This window comes from Podarcis vaucheri (assembly GCF_965113315.1).
Source record: "Podarcis vaucheri genome assembly, chromosome: 14".
In the NCBI taxonomy this organism is placed as follows: Eukaryota; Metazoa; Chordata; class Lepidosauria; order Squamata; family Lacertidae; genus Podarcis; species Podarcis vaucheri.
In genome coordinates this window covers 14707947-14726721 of record NC_138752.1, presented here as the reverse complement: position 1 = coordinate 14726721, position 18775 = coordinate 14707947, and the positions used below count along the sequence as shown (strand labels likewise).

General features: G+C 42.2%; 2 protein-coding genes across 2 annotated transcripts in view; one reads left to right on the top strand and one right to left on the bottom strand.

Annotated features, from left to right (window-relative positions):
* The window catches only part of FGF7 (fibroblast growth factor 7), a 57398-nt gene extending 55437 nt beyond the window's left edge, over positions 1-1961 (bottom strand). Inside the window, exon 1 of the mRNA XM_082198879.1 lies at positions 1681-1961. The gene's annotated coding sequence lies outside the window, so the exon portion shown is untranslated. The remainder of the gene's footprint in view (positions 1-1680) is intronic.
* The window catches only part of FAM227B (family with sequence similarity 227 member B), a 113150-nt gene that overhangs the window by 84609 nt on the left and 9766 nt on the right, over positions 1-18775 (top strand). Inside the window, exons 11-13 of the mRNA XM_082198939.1 lie at positions 14470-14502; positions 16937-17001; positions 17709-17864. Of these exons, the coding sequence (XP_082055065.1) occupies positions 14470-14502; positions 16937-17001; positions 17709-17864 (254 nt within the window). The remainder of the gene's footprint in view (positions 1-14469; positions 14503-16936; positions 17002-17708; positions 17865-18775) is intronic.

Genomic DNA, 18775 nt, shown 5'->3' with positions numbered 1-18775 from the left:
AGGCCCAGGAGAGCAAACATGTATTTGCCATGCACTGGAAACTGAAAACATGAGTTCAATTTCTGGGCAATCCTCCCTGAAGATACCATTCTACAGTTGTGCTGCCATGGTCAAAGAGGCCCTCTTTGCAGTTGTTGTTGTTGTTGTTGTTTAGTCGTGTCCGACTCTTCGTGACCCCATGGACCAGAGCATGCCAGGCACTCCTGTCTTCCACTACCTCCCTCAGTTTGGTCAAACTCATGCTGGTAGCTTTGAGAACACTGTCCAACCATCTCGTCCTTTGTCGTCCCCTTCTCCTTGTGCCCTCAATCTTTCCCAACAAGCATGTCTGCCACCAGCACATGTAGTTTGTTCCTGTGTAGACTTGTATGTACAGTGGTACCTTGGTTTTCAAACAGCTTAGTTCTCAAACAACTTGGAACCTGAATGCTACAAACCTGGAAGTAAGTGTTCCGGTTTGTGAACTTTTTTCGAAGCTGAACATGCTCCGTTTTGAGTGCTATGCTTCTGTTCTGAGTGCTATGCTGAGGTCTGTCTTTTTTTGCTATTTATTTTTTGTTTTTGTGACTGTGTGGAACCCAGTTCAGCTTCTGATTGAGTGCAGGTAATCAAAAGTTACATTTTCATTTTTATCATCTACAATACTGTTTTACTGATTTTACAGTACAATACATTGTTTATTGCTTTCATTTTATGGATTAATGGTTTCGTTAGATAGATGAATTTAAAATTCATGTTAAATTTCTGTTTTAGGGGTTGTTTTTAAAAGTCTGGAACAGATTAATCCATTTTGCATTACTTTCTATGGGAAAGCGTGCCTTGGTTTTGGAACACTTTGGTTTTGGAACGGACTTCCAGAAGGGATTAAGCTTGAGAACCAAGGTACCATTGTATCTCTATGTGTAACTGGAAGAACAGCTGCCCTTTGCTTCCAGTCACAACAGTAGCATCAGGATGCCCTAAATCAGGTCTCAAATGATACTGAAATGGATCTATACAATCAATTTCCATCTAACAGTACCTGGAGTTGTGTAAGAACCACCTCCATGATCACCCTGAGTAATCTACGGAGCAATCTTCTCAAACACCTTAAGCCATCTCTACATCCTATGGAATGACTAGAATTTCACCAGGACTACCAGCCATGTCAACATAGCTCTCCAGAATCCCACAGACTTCATCAGCCTCCCATTACAAGTCATTCTAATGGCTTCTGTGTAAACCCAATCCTCTATCTCTAAATGGAAGTCTAGTACTCTAGTTGAACACCTCTGTTGCTTCTGGTCTTGTCAGGCTGTTTCCATTCCTCTTACTTTAAAATGAATTGTCCAACAGTCTTCAGATTAAGTTCTAACAACGTTCCAATATACTCTTAAGCCCCTGTGTTTCTGAAGAGCCAGTTTAGAGATCTTAACGGGTTTAATGGGAGAGATTTATTGAGATAGCTCAGATTACATAAGCCTTTGAGTCATCTCACAAAGATCTTTGGCATTTGAGACCTTTCTCTTTAAAACACGCTTGCCTTATCTTCCAGTAGTTTAGCAAAGTCACTCACTAAAGCAGTGAATAATATCTTTTAAGTGATAGGTCACAGTATGTCTCAATTATGTGCCAATCTCTGCAAATGTTAGCAAGTATACTTTGAGCTCCAAGCATAAGAAAAATCAAAATGCTACAGACCTTAATTCTTCAAATATCTCTCTCAAAGTGTTCCAGAAAGCTTCCCATAATATACACCCAAAACATGTATTGTGGTAAAATGTGGCAATCCTATGGAATTATGCCGTTTTCCAAAGTGCGATGGTCGACAACTCCAGGAAAGGTGACTGCTGAAAGCATTCAGTCTTCCACATGCCAATGTAAAATATCAGAAAAACTTGGCTGAGGATAAAGTTGTAGGAATGTATATTCTAGTAGAATAACATAGGGAAAGGGTGCTAACTGTGGTTGAGACCTTGTCTCTTTTGAACAGGAGAGACTTCTATAGATGCATTAATATCCCCACTCACATATTTATAGGATGAGCTCTGGAATCAAAAATAGATGCCATGACTCAAGTAAAAGCTCTCTTTATAATATTAGTTATTGCATAGAATATTTGAATATGTAATATTGAAGAATTATTGACCATGTGTGTTGCATCTAATTTGATGACTAAAAAAAAGTGTAAGATACAGAATGATACATTATTCTCCGCTGAAGAATAAAATCTTACTAACTTGGAGAAATAGAAGCGTTATGGAATCTGAGAGATACTTTTCATCAGCCAAAACTGCTGCTCAGCTGTTTCGAACTCAAGCACATACCTTCTCCAAACACTACTGCTCAGATCACAGCGACAGATCAGATGCATTTCCTGATAAAGCTATGCTACTAAATCCTTTATCCCAACAAATCACAGTCTTCATAATATCATGTGATCCTCAAATTTGGAAGGCTTTTGCTAGACTTTTTTTTTTGGCTCACTATAAAATATTCTGTCAGGAGAACAACCTTCCTTAACTTTAAAAAAATAACAGTAAGATCCATAGTTGGTTGGTGGGAGGGTGAGGTCCTGAAAGACATCTCTGGCACAAGCTATTTTTTTCTTCAAGAGGTTTATCATGAAAAGACCTTGAAAATCAGACTGGGCAGTCTGGCCAATTTCTGCTGAATATGTCAAAAGGATGCCATTACTGCAGTCTTTATACGCTAAGCAGAAGCTACTATGTAAAGCATTTTTGAAACCTTTACTGCAGTAATATTTATAATGGTTTGACTTTAGTTTTGAATAATGCTAGTATTTCAAATTTTTATTTATTTATAACAGTTCGACTTTAGTTTTGAATAATGCTAGTATTTCAATTAATTTTTAAGTGGTTTGTTAAACCCTTCATCTGAGGATCACAGGGGGGGTTAAAATACAGTGGTGCCCCGCAAGACGAATGCCTCGCAAGACGGAAAACCCGCTAGACGAAAGGGTTTTCCGTTTTTCAATGCGCTTTGCAGGATGAATTTCCCTATAGGCTTGCTTCGCAAGACGGAAATGTCTTGAGATTTTTTTTCGCTCCCCCCCCCTTTTTCTAAGCCGCTAAGCCTTTAATAGCCTTTTAGCAGCTAAGCTGCTAAGCCTTTAATAGCCGCTAAACCGCTAATAGCGCTAAGCCGCTAATAGGGTTGCTTCGCAAGACGAAAGATACTCACGGAACTGATTAATTTAGTCTTGCGAGGCACCACTGTATAAAAACACAAAACTACATAACATAGTGGCAAATAATCAATACCCACCCCCACCCCCAGTTTAAAAGGCCAAAGGCCTGGGAGAAGGTTTTTGCCTGGTGCCTAAAGATATGCAATGAAGACGCCAGGCAAGCCTTCCTGAGGAGAGCATTCCACAAACTGGTAGACACTGCAGAAAAGGCCCCTTCTCATGTTGCCACCCTCCAGACCTTTTGAATGGGGCACATAAAGAAGGGTCTCAGATTATGATTGCAGAGTCTGGGGTGGTTCATATAGGCTTAAGTGGTCCTTGAGGTATTGAGGTCCTGATCCATTTACAGGTCAAAACCAGCATTTTGAATTAGGCACAGAAACTGATGTAATATGCCCAACTGTCTTGCCTTGGTGTAATATTGATGTAATATACTCAAACTGTCTTACTTGACCACAGTAAGGGACTGGACAGAGGAGGAATGATGGGAACCACCTGCCCAGCCTGACTCTTCCAGAGAAGAGGAGGATAGCATGGATTTACAACAGTGGTTTACAGGAGGTCATAGCTCAGAGGCAGATGAGGGGTAAAGCTGGGAAATAAGAGGAAAGGAGCAGGAAGAAGAAGAAGAGGAGTTTGGATTTGATATCCCGCTTTATCACTACCCGAAGGAGTCTCAAAGCGGCTAACATTCTCCTTTCCCTTCCTCCCCCACAACAAACACTCTGTGAGGTGAGTGGGGCTGAGAGACTTCAGAGAAGTGTGACTGGCCCAAGGTCACCCAGCAGCTGCGTGTGGAGGAGCAGAGACGCAAACCCGGTTCACCAGACTACGAGTCTACCACTCTTAACCACTACACCACACTGGCAGGAAGAAGAAGCAGCATCAGGGGAGAGACAGCTGACAGACTCAGTGTCTTTAGAAAGCATTCCAGACCCCCCTCCCAGAACCTGGCAGGCATGGAAAGTAGGGGAGCAAAGAGCTCAGAGGCAGAAGGCAGAAGGCACAGATCAGCCACTGTAGGAATGACATATAATGGGAGAGACGGAGGGGGTGGGATTTCACTTGGAGCAACGTCATTACTCTAAGAGGCAGAATTTCTAAACCTCTCTCTGTGAATATTGAATAAAAGACATTGGGGGGGGGTCGGATTCCCTGAAGCCTGACAGCCACTGAATTCTGCACCAACTGATGTTTCCGAACCCTCTTCAGAGGCAGCCCCACATATAACACATTGCAGTAAACTAAGCTAGAGGTTACTAGAGCATAGACAACAGTAGTTAGGCTATCCTTGTCCAGATAGGGGCACAGCTGGGCCACCAGCTGAAGCTGATGGAAGGCACTCGGGGGCCACCGAGGCCACCTGAGCCTCAAGCGACAGCAAGGAATTCAGAAGTACCCCAGAGGGAGCTCCTTCAGGGGAGTATAACACCATCAAGACCAGGCAACCTCCCATCCATCTGGTCTAGAGAACCGCCCACTAACATTGACTCAGTCTTATCTGAATTGAGCTTCGGTTTGTTGGCCCTAATCCAGTCCATAACTGAGGTAAGACGTCAGCCTAGCACCTTCCACTGCCACACCTGCAGATGTAAAGGAGAAGTAGAGCTGTGTGTCATCAGCATATTGCTGACAGCATACTTCAAAACTCCGGATGACCCTATTTAGCGGTTTCATGCAGATGTTGAACAGCATGGGAGATAATATCAAATCCAGAAGAACTGCACATTGAATGCTCCACAGGGCTGAAAAAAACACACTCCTCAAGCATCACCCTCTGGAAACAACCATCCAAATAGGACCAGAACGACTGCAAAGCCAGCCACTCCAGAAGGATACCGTGGTTGATAAAGTCAGGATGAATGCTCATTGGTGTATAACTATTCTGCAAACAAATCAGAATGAATACTCCATAGAAAACAAGCAACTTGTCTAACCTTCATGTAAGCTTTGCGCAAGCAAATTGGGATGAATGCTGAATGAACAGGTTGTCCAGAGGAGCCCTCCGGAACCTTAGAGCAAGTTGCAGAACTGAAATAAAACTAAGGTGGTAGGAATCAACTCAGATTTAGTCCAGTGAGGAAATTCTTCAACTCTGTGCACTTAGCACAAATCTGTCTTGCTGAAACTGATTAACAGTGGGACCAACATGCTAAAATATTTTGCTTCCCTCATGGGACTGTGTCATCATGCAGAAACTGAGGTCACACACTGGGAGATTTGAGCTGCTCTTGCTTGACTGTGACAGAGTATGTAAGCCTCTATCTAATTTGAAAGAAGTTTGCTTCTATCTGCTTGAATAATATTAAATACATAAATGTTGGGGTCTCAGTAGTTAATCAAATTTTGTCTAGCTGCTTGATACTCTCTAATGTTGTTTCTTCGTGGCATTCTATGAAGTTTAGGTCATCATAGTCTGTGAAAGTGTTGTATATGGAACCTCTGTGCTCTGCTTGTTCCTAGCACTGTCAGTTAATGGATGAGATATTTGGCATGAGCAAGCCCCAAGAGGTTAAATTCTTACCCATGTTCATAGTATTAGCTCTGGATTTCTTATTTACTAAAAAGCAACTGCATATTTTATGTAATTAAAAACAGTAGAAACTTATGCACATTCAGCTTGATTTATGTCTTCTTTTAGCCCTTGGGAAGAAGTCATCATTGACTGAAAAGGGGGAGGGGATGAGAGAATTTATAAAAACTTGAAATAACAGCTAAAGACAAGCCTCTTCTTTTGTATGACAACACTGTTTCGATGACAGAGGGCAAAAGGTAGGGAGTATTGTATCAGCGGCATCTTTTAATACTATGGTTCCCAGCAAAGAAATGTGGGTTAGCACATTGCCTAAGAGCCAAATACTTAGGGAGTTGCCTGAAAAGATGCACTCCTGGAGAGAGGAAAAAAGATTAAAATAATGGGCCACTGGTGGGTTGGCAACAGTTCTACAATTCCGTGACTTCTGCCAAGGTTGTGTGAGGCTGTTGCTGCAAGTGATTCCTATTGAAAATTAGAATCACGCAGTCCAAAGAAAGAGGTGCCATGAAGCTTGCTAAGAAGATATAAAAGAACAAGCAAAACTTCATGCTCATTCACACCTTGGAAGATGGGAGCATGAAAATTTAAGAGTGCAGCCTCTTCGATCTGTGGTGCAATTAAAATAAAGCAATTTTAACCATGCACAGCGTACTTTCACAAACTGACTTTCAAAATATATTTGATTATGAGTCCCTTCAAAAATAAAGTCCATGGGATCATTTTCATATTAAATTACAGTGGTACCTCGGGATGCGAATGGGATCCGTTCTGCAGCCCTGTTCGCATCCTGAATGCAATGTAAGATGCGACGGCGTGACTGCGCAAACGCGGGTCGCATTTTTCCGCTTCTGCGCATGCGTGTGACGTCATTTTAAGCATCTGCGCATGCGCGAGCGGTGAAACTCAGAAGTAATTCGCTCCATTACTTCCGGGTTGCCGCGGAGCACAACTTGAACGCACTCAACCCGAAGCACATTCAACCCGAGGTATGACAGTATCTTTATTCTGCTCAGATGCTCAGAGCAGTGTACATAGTTCTTCTCCATCTGCCTTTTAGACTCACAAGAACTCTCAGTAATGCTGAGAGATCAAGACTGGCTCAGGGGCCCTGAATAAGCTTCATGGTTGAGTAGGGACTTGAACTCAGTCTCCCTAGTTCAAGCCCAATACTATTTTAACTGCTACACCAACCACACCACATCTCCATTTAGATGTCATTATTGCTGTATCTTGAAGGCTCAGAGATGTCACACAAAAAAACATTTTTTAAAAATGATACAATAAAGAGAACTGTTTGTGACAAAGACCATTGAATTTCAGTAATATACAAGAGTGCATTCTTCCAGCTTAGCTGGTTCACCAGCTTCAGCTGTTCCTGGACAAGGATGACTTGGTCACAGTGGTGCAGGTCTTGAGAACATCTAATTTGTTGTTGTTGTTTAGTCGTTTAGTCACGTCCGACTCTTTGTGATCCCATGGACCAGAGCACGCCAGGCACTTCTGTCTTCCACTGCCTCCCGCAGTTTATCCAAACTCATGCTGGTAGCTTCGAGAACACTATCCAATCATCTCGTCCTCTGTCGTCCCCTTCTCCTTGTGCCCTCCATCTTTCCCAACATCAGGGTCTTTTCCAGGGAGTCTTCTCTTCTCATGAGGTCATTGGAGCCTCAGCTTCAGGATCTGTCCTTCCAGTGAGCACTCAGGGCTGATTTCCTTAAGAATGGATCAGTTTGATCTTCTTGCAGTCCATGGGACTCTCAAGAGTCTCCTCCAGCACCATAATTCAAAAGCATCAATTCTTCGGCGATCAGCCTTCTTTATGGTCCAACTCTCACTTCCATACATCACTACTGGGAAAACCACTGTAATACACTGTGTGGAACCCTTGAGGTTGGTTCAGAAATTGTGAGTAGTATAGAATGCTGCAGCCCAGCTTTTGGCAAGAACAGCTGCATGTCAGCATATTACACTGGTGCCGAAAGCGCTACACTACCTGCCAATACATTACCAAGCCATGTTCAAGGTATTACTATTAATGAATAAAGCCCTAAACGGCCTAGGACCAGGTTCCCAGAAGAACTGCCTTATCCCTTATCCCTTATACCCCAGTCAGATCACTGTGATCATCTGGAGAAACTCTCCTGACTGCCCCACAGTTATCCCATATTCATGTGGTTTCTGTACACAGTAAGGCTTTTAGTATTATGGCACCAGTATTTTGAAACATTATTTTTATGGAAATCAGACAGACCCAACAATTTTTGACATTTATTTTCTTGCTGGAAACAACTTCTTCATCTTCTTTTTGCTAAGTCTTTTTAGAGATTTGATTTGATTCAGTGACAGTCATTTGTTCTGTATTTTGTAATTTTATGATAATGTAATGCTTTTATTGAATGCTGCCAAGAAATTTTCTTATGAGCTGGCAGCTCAGAAATACTTTTACATATATACACATACACAGTGCTTTTTTGGGGGGTGCAGGGGTACGCATACCCCTAAACATTTTGTGAATCTAAATTTGGCCTCATTGAGGGGGTAGTATTTCAATATGAGTAGGAAAATGAGAGTACCCCTAAACATTCTTTTAGAAAAAGCACTGCATACACACACACACACACACACACACACATATATACTCCCCACCCCTGATGTTATTTCCACTGATGCTATACTATGTATTTATTTATTTATTTATTATATTAGTAGTCTTATTTCAGACAGGGGAACTCAAAGTGACTTACACAAACAAGAGTAAAAACAAAGCTCTGTAGCTTGAAGTTTTGTCCTCTGTACTGAAAAAATACGGTCAGGATCACCACAATTTGGAAAGTGAAAGTGAGGCAGTGTCATGCCTAGCACCGACCCGGTACCAGGCACTAAGTCTTCGTAGGAAGTACTAGACACCCCACAGGTCGAGGACCTTGAGGAGCAAGCAGGCCTCCCTGAATCCAATGCTGAGGATGCCCTGAGGGGCTCTCTAAATTGATACCTGATGGAAAAAAAAAAAACCCCAGAAGTGAAAGAGGAGTTGGTGGAGCACTCTGTCCCCGACCTCAAGATTGCCACTTCAGGTCCAGGTCAAAGAGCGACAACACAGTATTCACTTGTGGGCCCAGAGTTGTCAGTCTACTCGTGAGTAAGGGGGTGCATGGGAATATGCAATCTCCAGTACTCCTTCATTGCCAGTAGCTGTATTTAGGGTGTGGTTTAGGAGGCCAGAATTTATAAGGTCCTGAGCCTCCTAGTTGCTGGAAGCAACATTGGTCCCTGACTCCTAGCATCCCTGTTTTGCTGAGGCTCCCTGTGCTAGGGACCTTTTGAGGTGGCAAGGAATAGGGATTGTTCCAGCTTTGCCCACCTTCTGTTTTCCAGGATGTAAACACAGCTGTATGGGACAATCTTATTTTTGCATCCCAATGGTGGAAGGAATTATTAGACTACCACATCCCCATGAAAATCGTTCTCATTTTTACTCCCACCTCTGATGGTTACTGATTTAGTATAATTTGCTTTCAAAGTTTCAATGCACATATCATTCAGCTAACCTTTCCCTATTTTGTGTTTTCTAAAGCACCAACATTGCCTTATAGAGGCATTCTTTTGAACTGGCTTCTCATCTATGCGAAATGTGTTCTACAAATTCCTCTGAAGAGTTATTGTTAAAATAGCAATATTGTTCCCATATGTTTCTCTCCATAACTGATCTTCAAGCCCTACAAGATAAGCAAGACAACCAGATCACTTTCTCTATCAGACTGAATTTGAAGAGAATTAATTACATTCAAAAGGCTTGTCAGATTGGAAAAAGGAGAGTTAAGAGATCTGAACCAGCAGCAGATGTTGGAGAATACTGATCCAATTATTACCTAGCACAGAATATACTGGAAAAATGTTCTGGAGGCCAGCAGCGACACAATCTCTCTGGGTGGCCTGCCCATCATCTCTTGCTGACTGATCTTTGCTCCAGAGTTGTCATTCCAGAGAAGGCACTTGGGGTCATGATGACACTTGGAAAAATATTATTTAAGGAATGATGTACCATTCCTTAGAGACATACAATAAAAAACTCTGCCATCAGTCTAAATCACTTTATCTTTTGGCCTGTCTATTCAGCCCCACCTATGGGACTATGTACAGACCACTGCTCTGCTCCACATGAGTGACGGCACCCAAGGGCTCGTACGTAGAGGTAGTGCCATTTGAATATTTTGGTTTGAGTATTATTTCATTTCTTTTTGAAACTTTTGCATGTTTGCTTTATTGTGTTCCCAATGCCTAGCAAGTCCTGCATCTTTTGGAGATTTTGCTTCTCGTAAGAAAGTAAGAAGCTGCCTTATACCAGATTATTTGTTCATCTAGCCCAGTGTTCTGAGTATCTATAGCTCTCCAGAGTCTCAGCTGGAGGTTTTTTCTATCACCCGCTGTGGCGATCACACAGGGTCCCCGGATGTTTCACCATCTATTGATCCCTGTGCCACCACTTTATTTCTCGCTGCCACTACCCAGGCTCTACCTGGTACAATACTGAGTCCAGTCAGGGTTAAATTGGAACATAAACTTCTGTTTATTTATTGCAGTTTGACAAGCGTGTGGTTTCATAAACGGTATCGGTCAATTACAATCATGGGGTGCCTATCCAGACCTATAACTTCCGCTACCTGCTCTCACTCACTAAACCACCTCTCAGATATTTACCATATTTTTTGCTCTATAAGACTCACTTTTTCCCTCCTAAAAAGTAAAGGGAAATGTGTGTGCATCTTACGGAGCGAATGCAGGCTGTGCAGCTATCCCAGAAGCCAGAACAGCAAGAGGGATCGCTGCTTTCACTGTGCAGCGATCCCTCTTGCTGTTCTGGCTTCTGAGATTCAGATTTTTTTTTTTATTGTTTTCCTCCTCCAAAAACTAGGTGCATCTTGTGATCTGGTGCATCTTATAGAGCGAAAAATACAGTACTTGTCTTTCTAGCTCCTAACTGTTCCTGACTCAGCTTATTTCTCTACACTGACTCAACCTCCCCACAGACTCTATTCCAATTCACTCCCAATCGAACCAACCTCCCAACGAACTCCTCCCTTCGCCCCTCCCAGAGCTGGTTTTATAGTCCCTCTGACTCCACCCCCCTGGGTTCTGATTGGGTAACCTGTTTAACTATTTCACCTCCAGCACTCTCATATGTTAACGTCACACCTGCTACCTCCTCCTTTTAACAGAAAGTACCAGGGATTGAGCCTGTGAATTTCTGCATACAAAACATGTACTCCGGCACTTAGCTATGGCCCCTCCTTTCTCAGGTGATTGATTGATTGATTGATAGTATCTGCAGAGTTTTCATCAAGATTGAAACAGTGATGAAGAATGCAACGGATGTGTAGCTCACTCAAGGCAAATCCCCATAGAAATGCTTATACATTTCCAGAATTGTGTTAGGCTTACCACCAGCTGCAGCTGCACATGTTGGCACTGGACATTCAGAGCATCATATCTCTCTCTCTCTCTCTCTCTCTCTCACACACACACACACACACACACACACACCTACATTTCATCTAACCACACCGGCTTGGGAAGTTTGTTAAACCCAGTGGAGACCATCACCCCAACAATAATTGTTCGAAGGCACAGCTTGCTACCACAGCTGAAAAGCTATAAACTACTATATTGGAATAGGGGGGAAATTTGCCAGATGGCTCTCTCATCATTGCAATGTTATAAAGCAGCAAAATGTTTTAATTGCTGCAGAAGGAAAATAACTTCTGCTGGGACTGTGGTTTACATCAGAAACAAACCTTCTCTGAGGGAGATGGCCCATCTCTTACCTTACATATCTCTTTCTGGGGGAAAAAAATGTGTATTTGTCTGCATAAACCCTGAAAATGGGCATGATTTCAAACCTGTAGATCTTGCAAAATGGATTTTGCCCTAGGTTGGGGGTAGGATTGATGATAGACTCCATCAATAAGGAGAACATTGGCAGCAGACTATCAAAACACCATTGCTTGTATGCCTAGATCAGATGCAACATGGGTGGTCATAAGAACTCCATCACAAAGCAAATTTGACAAGTGGGTGGGGCCACCCACCTGTCAATAAATGTGTGTCAGAAATGATATCAGGTCATTAACATGCTGCTAATAGGAAGTCAAGGAGGAGGAGGAGGTCACAGCGGCCATGGTTAAGTGGTCACAAGACTTTGGGTATTCAATAATCATGCCACAGTGGGAAAATTTGTGGAAGATTAATTGGAAATTCACAAACCGTTATGTCTTAACAGAAAACAACACTGATGGTATCTAACACCTTGGAAACTGTCAAAGGTGTACAAAAATGTCCCAAGTAATTGTTGGAGGTGTGGAGATGAATCAGGCACTTTCTATCACATGTGGTGGCTATGCAAAAAAATCCAGGCATTTGGGGAGAGTATCCACTTAGAAATATAAAAAACAATAAAGATTTCCTTTAAGAGAAAACCAGAAGCTTATCTCCTGGGGATCACAGATTTGGATATCCCGCAAAAAACAAAGAGTATATTTTCATACGCCACAGTGGCAGCAAGAGTTCTTATCGCTACAAAGTGGAAGAGTGATCAAATCCCCTCTACCCATGAATGGATCCAAAAGCTAACAGATTATGCGGAGTTAGATAGTTTATCAGAAAAAAGAAAGAACAAACCAAAACAGGAATTTATCTCAAAATGGGAAGTCTTCAAAGTTTATTTGAAAAACAATTACAGTAGTTTAAACTCTGTCGCAGCATTTGAATAACTTTAGTAGTAGATTTGAGAAAGATAGGAAACCTAAGATAAATCAATAATTAGTTAATTTAAGATAAAAATGTGTGGCGGCAACAAATAATAGATAATTGAAACAAGGAATGGATGGGAAATCGGATCTATAGTCGAAGGACCGCTTTTTGCCTTTATCACTGTTTTGTTTGTATTTTTCCTTTTTTGGTGTATCATCAAAAAACAAAAACAAAAAAATGCTGCTAATAGAGCAGCTGAATCAAGCTAGACTGTTCTTCCTTTACATCAGCTGGTGTGGGAGGAAGTCCATGATGCTTAGCACTGAAAAATGCAGGGCTGCTTCAAAGATCAATGCTGGGAAGGAGCAACAGTCCTGGATGATGTCAAGTTTAGGGCGGGCAGGTAATGGGGATGCCTAGTGGGCTAAGCCTAGCCTGTGGGGCAGAGGTTCTCCATCCCAAGCTACAACAGTAATAGGTAATTTGTTGGCTATTATTTCAAAGATACCTCGATCCTCATAGGGACTATATATGCATGAGTGAAGCTTTGGTGCATATTCCCTAACTGAATGGGAAACTGTGTATGGCAGGTGGCTTCTGCACACATAGTCCAGCTGCACATACAGAACCCTTTCAGGAAATCAGCAGTAGCACCAATGAACTGGTTAGGAAGCAGACCAGGATGGGCTGGATTTGTGATTGCTGCATCTTAAGAGAGTTCTGTACCTACAACCTCAGCTGCTGAGCAAAACACACAACTGGATCAAGGCCGGTATTATTTTTTATTGTTCAGCAGCTATTCAAATACAGAGCTCTTCATGGTACAAAAGTTCAATATGGACAGCCCTTTTATGGACAAAATGAACAATGTCTCTTTAAAAGCGATTGTGTTTCTCTAGTCAAAATTATGTATCTGCCAAGATTATTAATGAAGTAGAAAGTGCAACAGAGGTAAATACGGCCTTGGAAAACAGCTGGGGGCGTAAATGTGAGTGGTATCCATTCTCAGCACTCTAGACTGAGGGAGGAAAACTTGCTGAAAAGAAGCTGGAATTTATTAAAAGGGTTTTTCAAAAGACTGTTGAGCTATTGTAATGACTGTTTCTTCCAGTGATCATAACTTGCTGCAGGCAAAGCAGTTCATCTTCAAACACCCATCACAAATGAATGCAAGTTTAAATTGTGTTAGTACAAAGAGCTGGTCCACTTGCATGTGCATAGAGTGTCCTATGTAAAATCAACATGCACAAGATACCTGGTCATTTTCAATTGCATGTACAGCAATATGGGAAACCTATGTACATGCCAAGGATACTGTAGTTGGGTTGAAACCTTCTGTTGCATGAGCATCTCTTTAAAACATGCCATTTCTGTAAAACAGTTTTCTGTAAAACAGTAACCCTCTCAAAAAATAGTACACATAATGGAAAATCTTGACGCGGAAGCTTGGGTTGTCTAGGGCTGTCAGTGTCGATCTTTGTTCAGACCAGGTCTCTCCATGGTTTTAAGTTTGGAGAGACTTAAACCATGGAGAAACCTGGTCTGAACAGAGACATTGGATTCTTATCTCATTATACATGACTAGCCATTTTTCACCTTCTCACCCCTTGCCTTTTCCTGTAAGACCTATTGCAGTCGTTAAGAGTCGTCAACAGGCTCATCTCAGCTATCTGCCAATCACCCATTCCCACCACCCTTCTGAGTAATACCCCTCCCCACCTTCTCACTATATAGAAGGATCTGGCAACTTCTGTTTCAGTGTATCTGAAGAAGTGTGCATGCACACGAAAGCTCATACCAAGAACTAACTTAGTTGGTCTTTAAGGTGCTACTGGAAGGAATTTTTTTTTTTTTACTATGGCAGACCAACACGGCTACCTATCTGTAACATTATCTTTTCAACTTTTGCAGCCATCTCATCTTGAATATAGTTACCACATATGCACTAAGAACAAGCATCTCTATACAAAACTGAAACCTATTTTCTGTGTTTTAGGGAGTCGGAGTCCGATTGGAGATCAGCCTCAAGGTAAAATCCAAAAGCGGGCATGAAACTGACTGTGATAATATATCATATGAAGTAAAGGGAAGGGGGTGCCATCTATAAGAAATTGAATTGTGTGTTTGGGTGCTATATTCTTACTGCCCGTTATTCACTTATAGCCCATTCATTGTAAGGTAACAAATGGCGATTAAGTGCAGCGGCATATTAGTGTTACCAAGAAGATTCAGCTGGAGCTCTGCACATGCCCTGGAATCATGTGTTTATTTTTTGGATTTGTTGTGAGCAATGAGTGCACCATTGTTGCAAAGTATCAGAGAACTGCAGTAGGTCAAGATAAATATCCTCCCATCAGGTGACGTCTCAGCAATTTCAGCCAAAGAACCTCTGCATACTTAGGTGCAACCCCATAAAACTTCCCACTGTAACAGCAATAAAATGCTTAATTAGTCCTCAGAACCTTTTGCAACTGGCATTCAGAAGCAGAGCACCCATAACAATGGAAGTAGAATGCAGCCATCATGGGTGGTAGCCTGGGCCAGATTTAGTTTTGATGAGGCCCTAAGCTACTGAAGATAATTGGGGCCCTTTACATGTGGTATTTTAGGGAGCAGGCTAGCAGGCAGGACCCATTACTTACATCATAGAAGCCTACACAACACCAAACATGGTTGCTGCATGTAGGTTTTACTTTATTCGCTTTTTATATTTTGGAAATGTAGAACCAGTTTTTTCCTTTAAATATTTTTGGGGCCCCCAAGAGAGTGGGGCCCTAAGCTATAGCTTGTTTAGCTTACTGTTCAAGTTGGTGGTTATCACTACAATTGTTGGGAGCAAATTCCACAGCCGAACTACGAACTATATGAAGAAGGTACAGTGGTACCTCGGGTCACATACGCTTCAGGTTACAGACTCCGCTAACCCAGAAATAGTGCTTCAGGTTAAGAACTTTCCTTCAGGATGAGAACAGAAATCGTGCTCTGGCGGCGCGGCTTCAGCAGGAGGCCCCATTAGCTAAAGTGGTGCTTCAGGTTAAGAACAGTTTCAGGTTAAGAACGGACCTCTGGAACGAATTAAGTACTTAACCTGAGGCACCACTGTACTTCTTTTCACTGGCTGATGAGAGTTGTAGTTCAAGGGCACCACTTTGGAGAGGCTGGTCTAGATAATGGCACTGAAGAAAGTCCTACATGTAAAAATGAGAATTTTAAGATGTGAAAATCCAGAACCTCCTTGTTTGTAAGATGTTCTTATTTCACATGCAAGGCTATGTCAGACTAACAGAATTTAAAAGATGAGGCATTAAAAAAATTAGAAAACAATAATACAGCCGTACCTTAGATCCTGAACACTGCAAACCTGGAAGTGAGTGTTCTAGTTTGCGAACCTTCTTTGGAACCCGAACGTCCAACAGGGCTTCCCCAGCTTCCGCAACTCCTGCAGCCAATCAGAAACATGCTTTTGTTTCGAATGTTTTGGAAGTCCAATGGACTTCCGGAACGGATTCTGTTAGACTTTCAAGGTACGACTGTAATGAAGGCTGTGAAAACACTGTGATTTTTTGAAACCTTGAATGCATGCCACAGCAGATAACTTGATCTTGCAAGAACATCTCGCCTCCTCTTCATGAAATCTCTTTTGTCACTTAAACCTTCGGATATCTGAGGTGGCATTTGATGGGCTATTAAGCCTGTTTCCCACTAAGCAGTTTTTATAAAGGATCTTTTCCTGAGCTTGATGTTATCATGATTACTACAGCTTGAGGAATGTGGAAAACTGCCAGATCAAATTATTTACCCAACTAAAAGGTAAAAGGCTAAAGGACCCCTGAACAGTTAATTCCAGTCAAAGACAACTATGGGGTTGCAGCGCTCATCTCACTTTTCAGGCTGAGGGAGCCAACGTTTGTCCACAGGCAGCTTTCCGGGTCATGTGGCCAGCATGACTAAACTTCTGGTGCAACAGGATACCGTAACGGAAACCAGAGTGCACGGAAACACCCTTTACCTTCCTGCCGCAGTATTAACCTATTTATCTATCTGCACTAGTGTGCTTTTGAACTCCCAGGTTGGCAGAAGCTGGGACAGAGCAACGGGAGCTCACCCCCGTCGCAGGGATTCGAACCACCGACCTTCCAATCAGCAAGCCCAAGAGGCTCAGTGGTTTAGACCACAGCGCCACCCGCTTCCTAAGTAGCCTAACTAGCCCAGTACTGTCCACATTGACTTGCAGAGCTCTTGCCAATCAATTGCTATCTAATCATTTTCAGCTGAACTTTTCAGGGATGTACACCAGAATCCAGACTCCCCTTTGGAAATTAGCCAAACACTTAATAGTAATGTGAAATGATCCTTGGGGAGTCAATGTTGACGTGTCCTCGTCAGCTTTTTCTGCAGCTCCACCTGCTTCTGGCTCGTTGTGGCTGCAGGGATTTCGTGACTTGTGTTTCTCTTTTGTGCAGTGCACTTTCAGCTCGAAAAAGAAGAAGCAAAGGAAGTAGAGGTGACACCAAAGAAAAAGGCAGAGGTAGGCGATTGATCCTCGTATCTGCCTTATGCATTATAAAATAAAGGTTGCTTTGTTGAGCTGGAAAGGGTTATTTGGTTTGGTGGTTTGGAGAAGGCTGAGCCGTTAAGCAGTTTATATCCCATTAGCTCCCAAATCTTTTTCTTCTAAAATTATTCTGACGTCACTGAGTAGTATACTTGTATCACTGACATCCAGTAGAACATTGTTGCACAAAATACCACATAACCAGGCATGGCCAAACTTGGCCCTCCAGATGTTTTGGGACTACAACTCCCACCATCCCTAGCTAACAGGACCAGTGGTCAGGGATGATGGGAATTGTAGTCCCAAAACAGCTGGAGGCCCCAGTTTGGCCTGGTAACATTGTTGCAGGATTGATTGCATAGTGCAATAATGTTGCACTATGAGTTTTCATGATAATGGCTTTGGCCCTGGATTCCTCTGTCATGCAATATTAAAACTCACTTATCCACTTGCTCCAGCAGGCAATGAACTTTGGATACAACCCATTGCCCACAGACTTTATGCAGCAACCAGAGAAGGGAGCAGAACTTTTTACCTGAAAATTTATTAGAGGTTATTAGGAAAAATGTGCTGGGTGTCCATTATTTTCCCCATTTTATTACCATGTACTGTCTTTCATTTACAGTGCACTGTGATCTATGTTAAGGTGCATTGTAAGATTCTTTTTCCCTTTGTTACAGTCACATTATATTGGAGATGGCCCAGACTTCCAACGTTCACTGTTCAACCTTGGTGGTCAAAGTCCTCTGGTCGTATATTACCTTAAGATGCATGGAATATCTAACACCTTAGCAAACATGCGGGCTTACAGGATTAATCACATTGAAATCTGCAAAGTACCATATCCTTTTTAAAAATAAAAATGTAACTTCAGCTGTATTTATAAAATTGGGATGAATTCGGTTTTTTAAAGGATATTAGGTGGGTGCAGTGCTGAGAATGGAAGAATTTTAAGTCTGCACTTCTGAAGATTTGGTTTTCCTTTTCACCAAGGCAAACTAAGAGTTTGGGATCAGTTGCTGCAACTTCTTTTTCCCATTTGCACCAGATGATATCTGAACTGGGCTGCTAAATCATATCTCAGGATCCAAGTGTCTCTCATCTATAATCTACTGATTTAGAACTGTGTTCCAGAGAACCCTGGGATTCTGATCAGGAAGTTTCTCAATTAGTAATGGCAGACTAGTTACTCGAAAGGCATGTTGCTCACCACAAATGATCTGCAATGTGCCGGGGGGGGGGGGCTGCAATGCACAATGAGTTCTATGGCTGATCTTGGTGTTCCTGAGCAGATGGATCAGTCTGGAATGAGTTTCCAGAAGGCAAAAAAAATTTAAAAAACTGAGCACTGCACCCACCAAACCCTCTGGCAGCATTCAAGTCCTGAGTTTGCCCACTGGCTTATGGTGGAATAGATTCCAGTTGTCCAAAAAGATGTGTTCCTCTATACTACATCTGGATTAGACACCGGGATCTTAAGAATGTGCTATTTAGGAACCTGAACTTCAACATGAATTGTAATACTTGAAAATTCCCTGCTATAACCTAGCCAACCTTTAAGAGAGTTTACACACTGGGTTTTGGCTATAATACTAGTACCGGGTCGAAGGCTGTATCCCTTTCATTTCATATGATTTTAAGGTGCAGTGCCTAGTCATTGTGCCGGCTTCCTTTGGTTAAACTAGGAAGGGTTTTTGGAAATGAGGGTCATTTTAATTAATTTTTGTTCAGTCTTACACACATAACC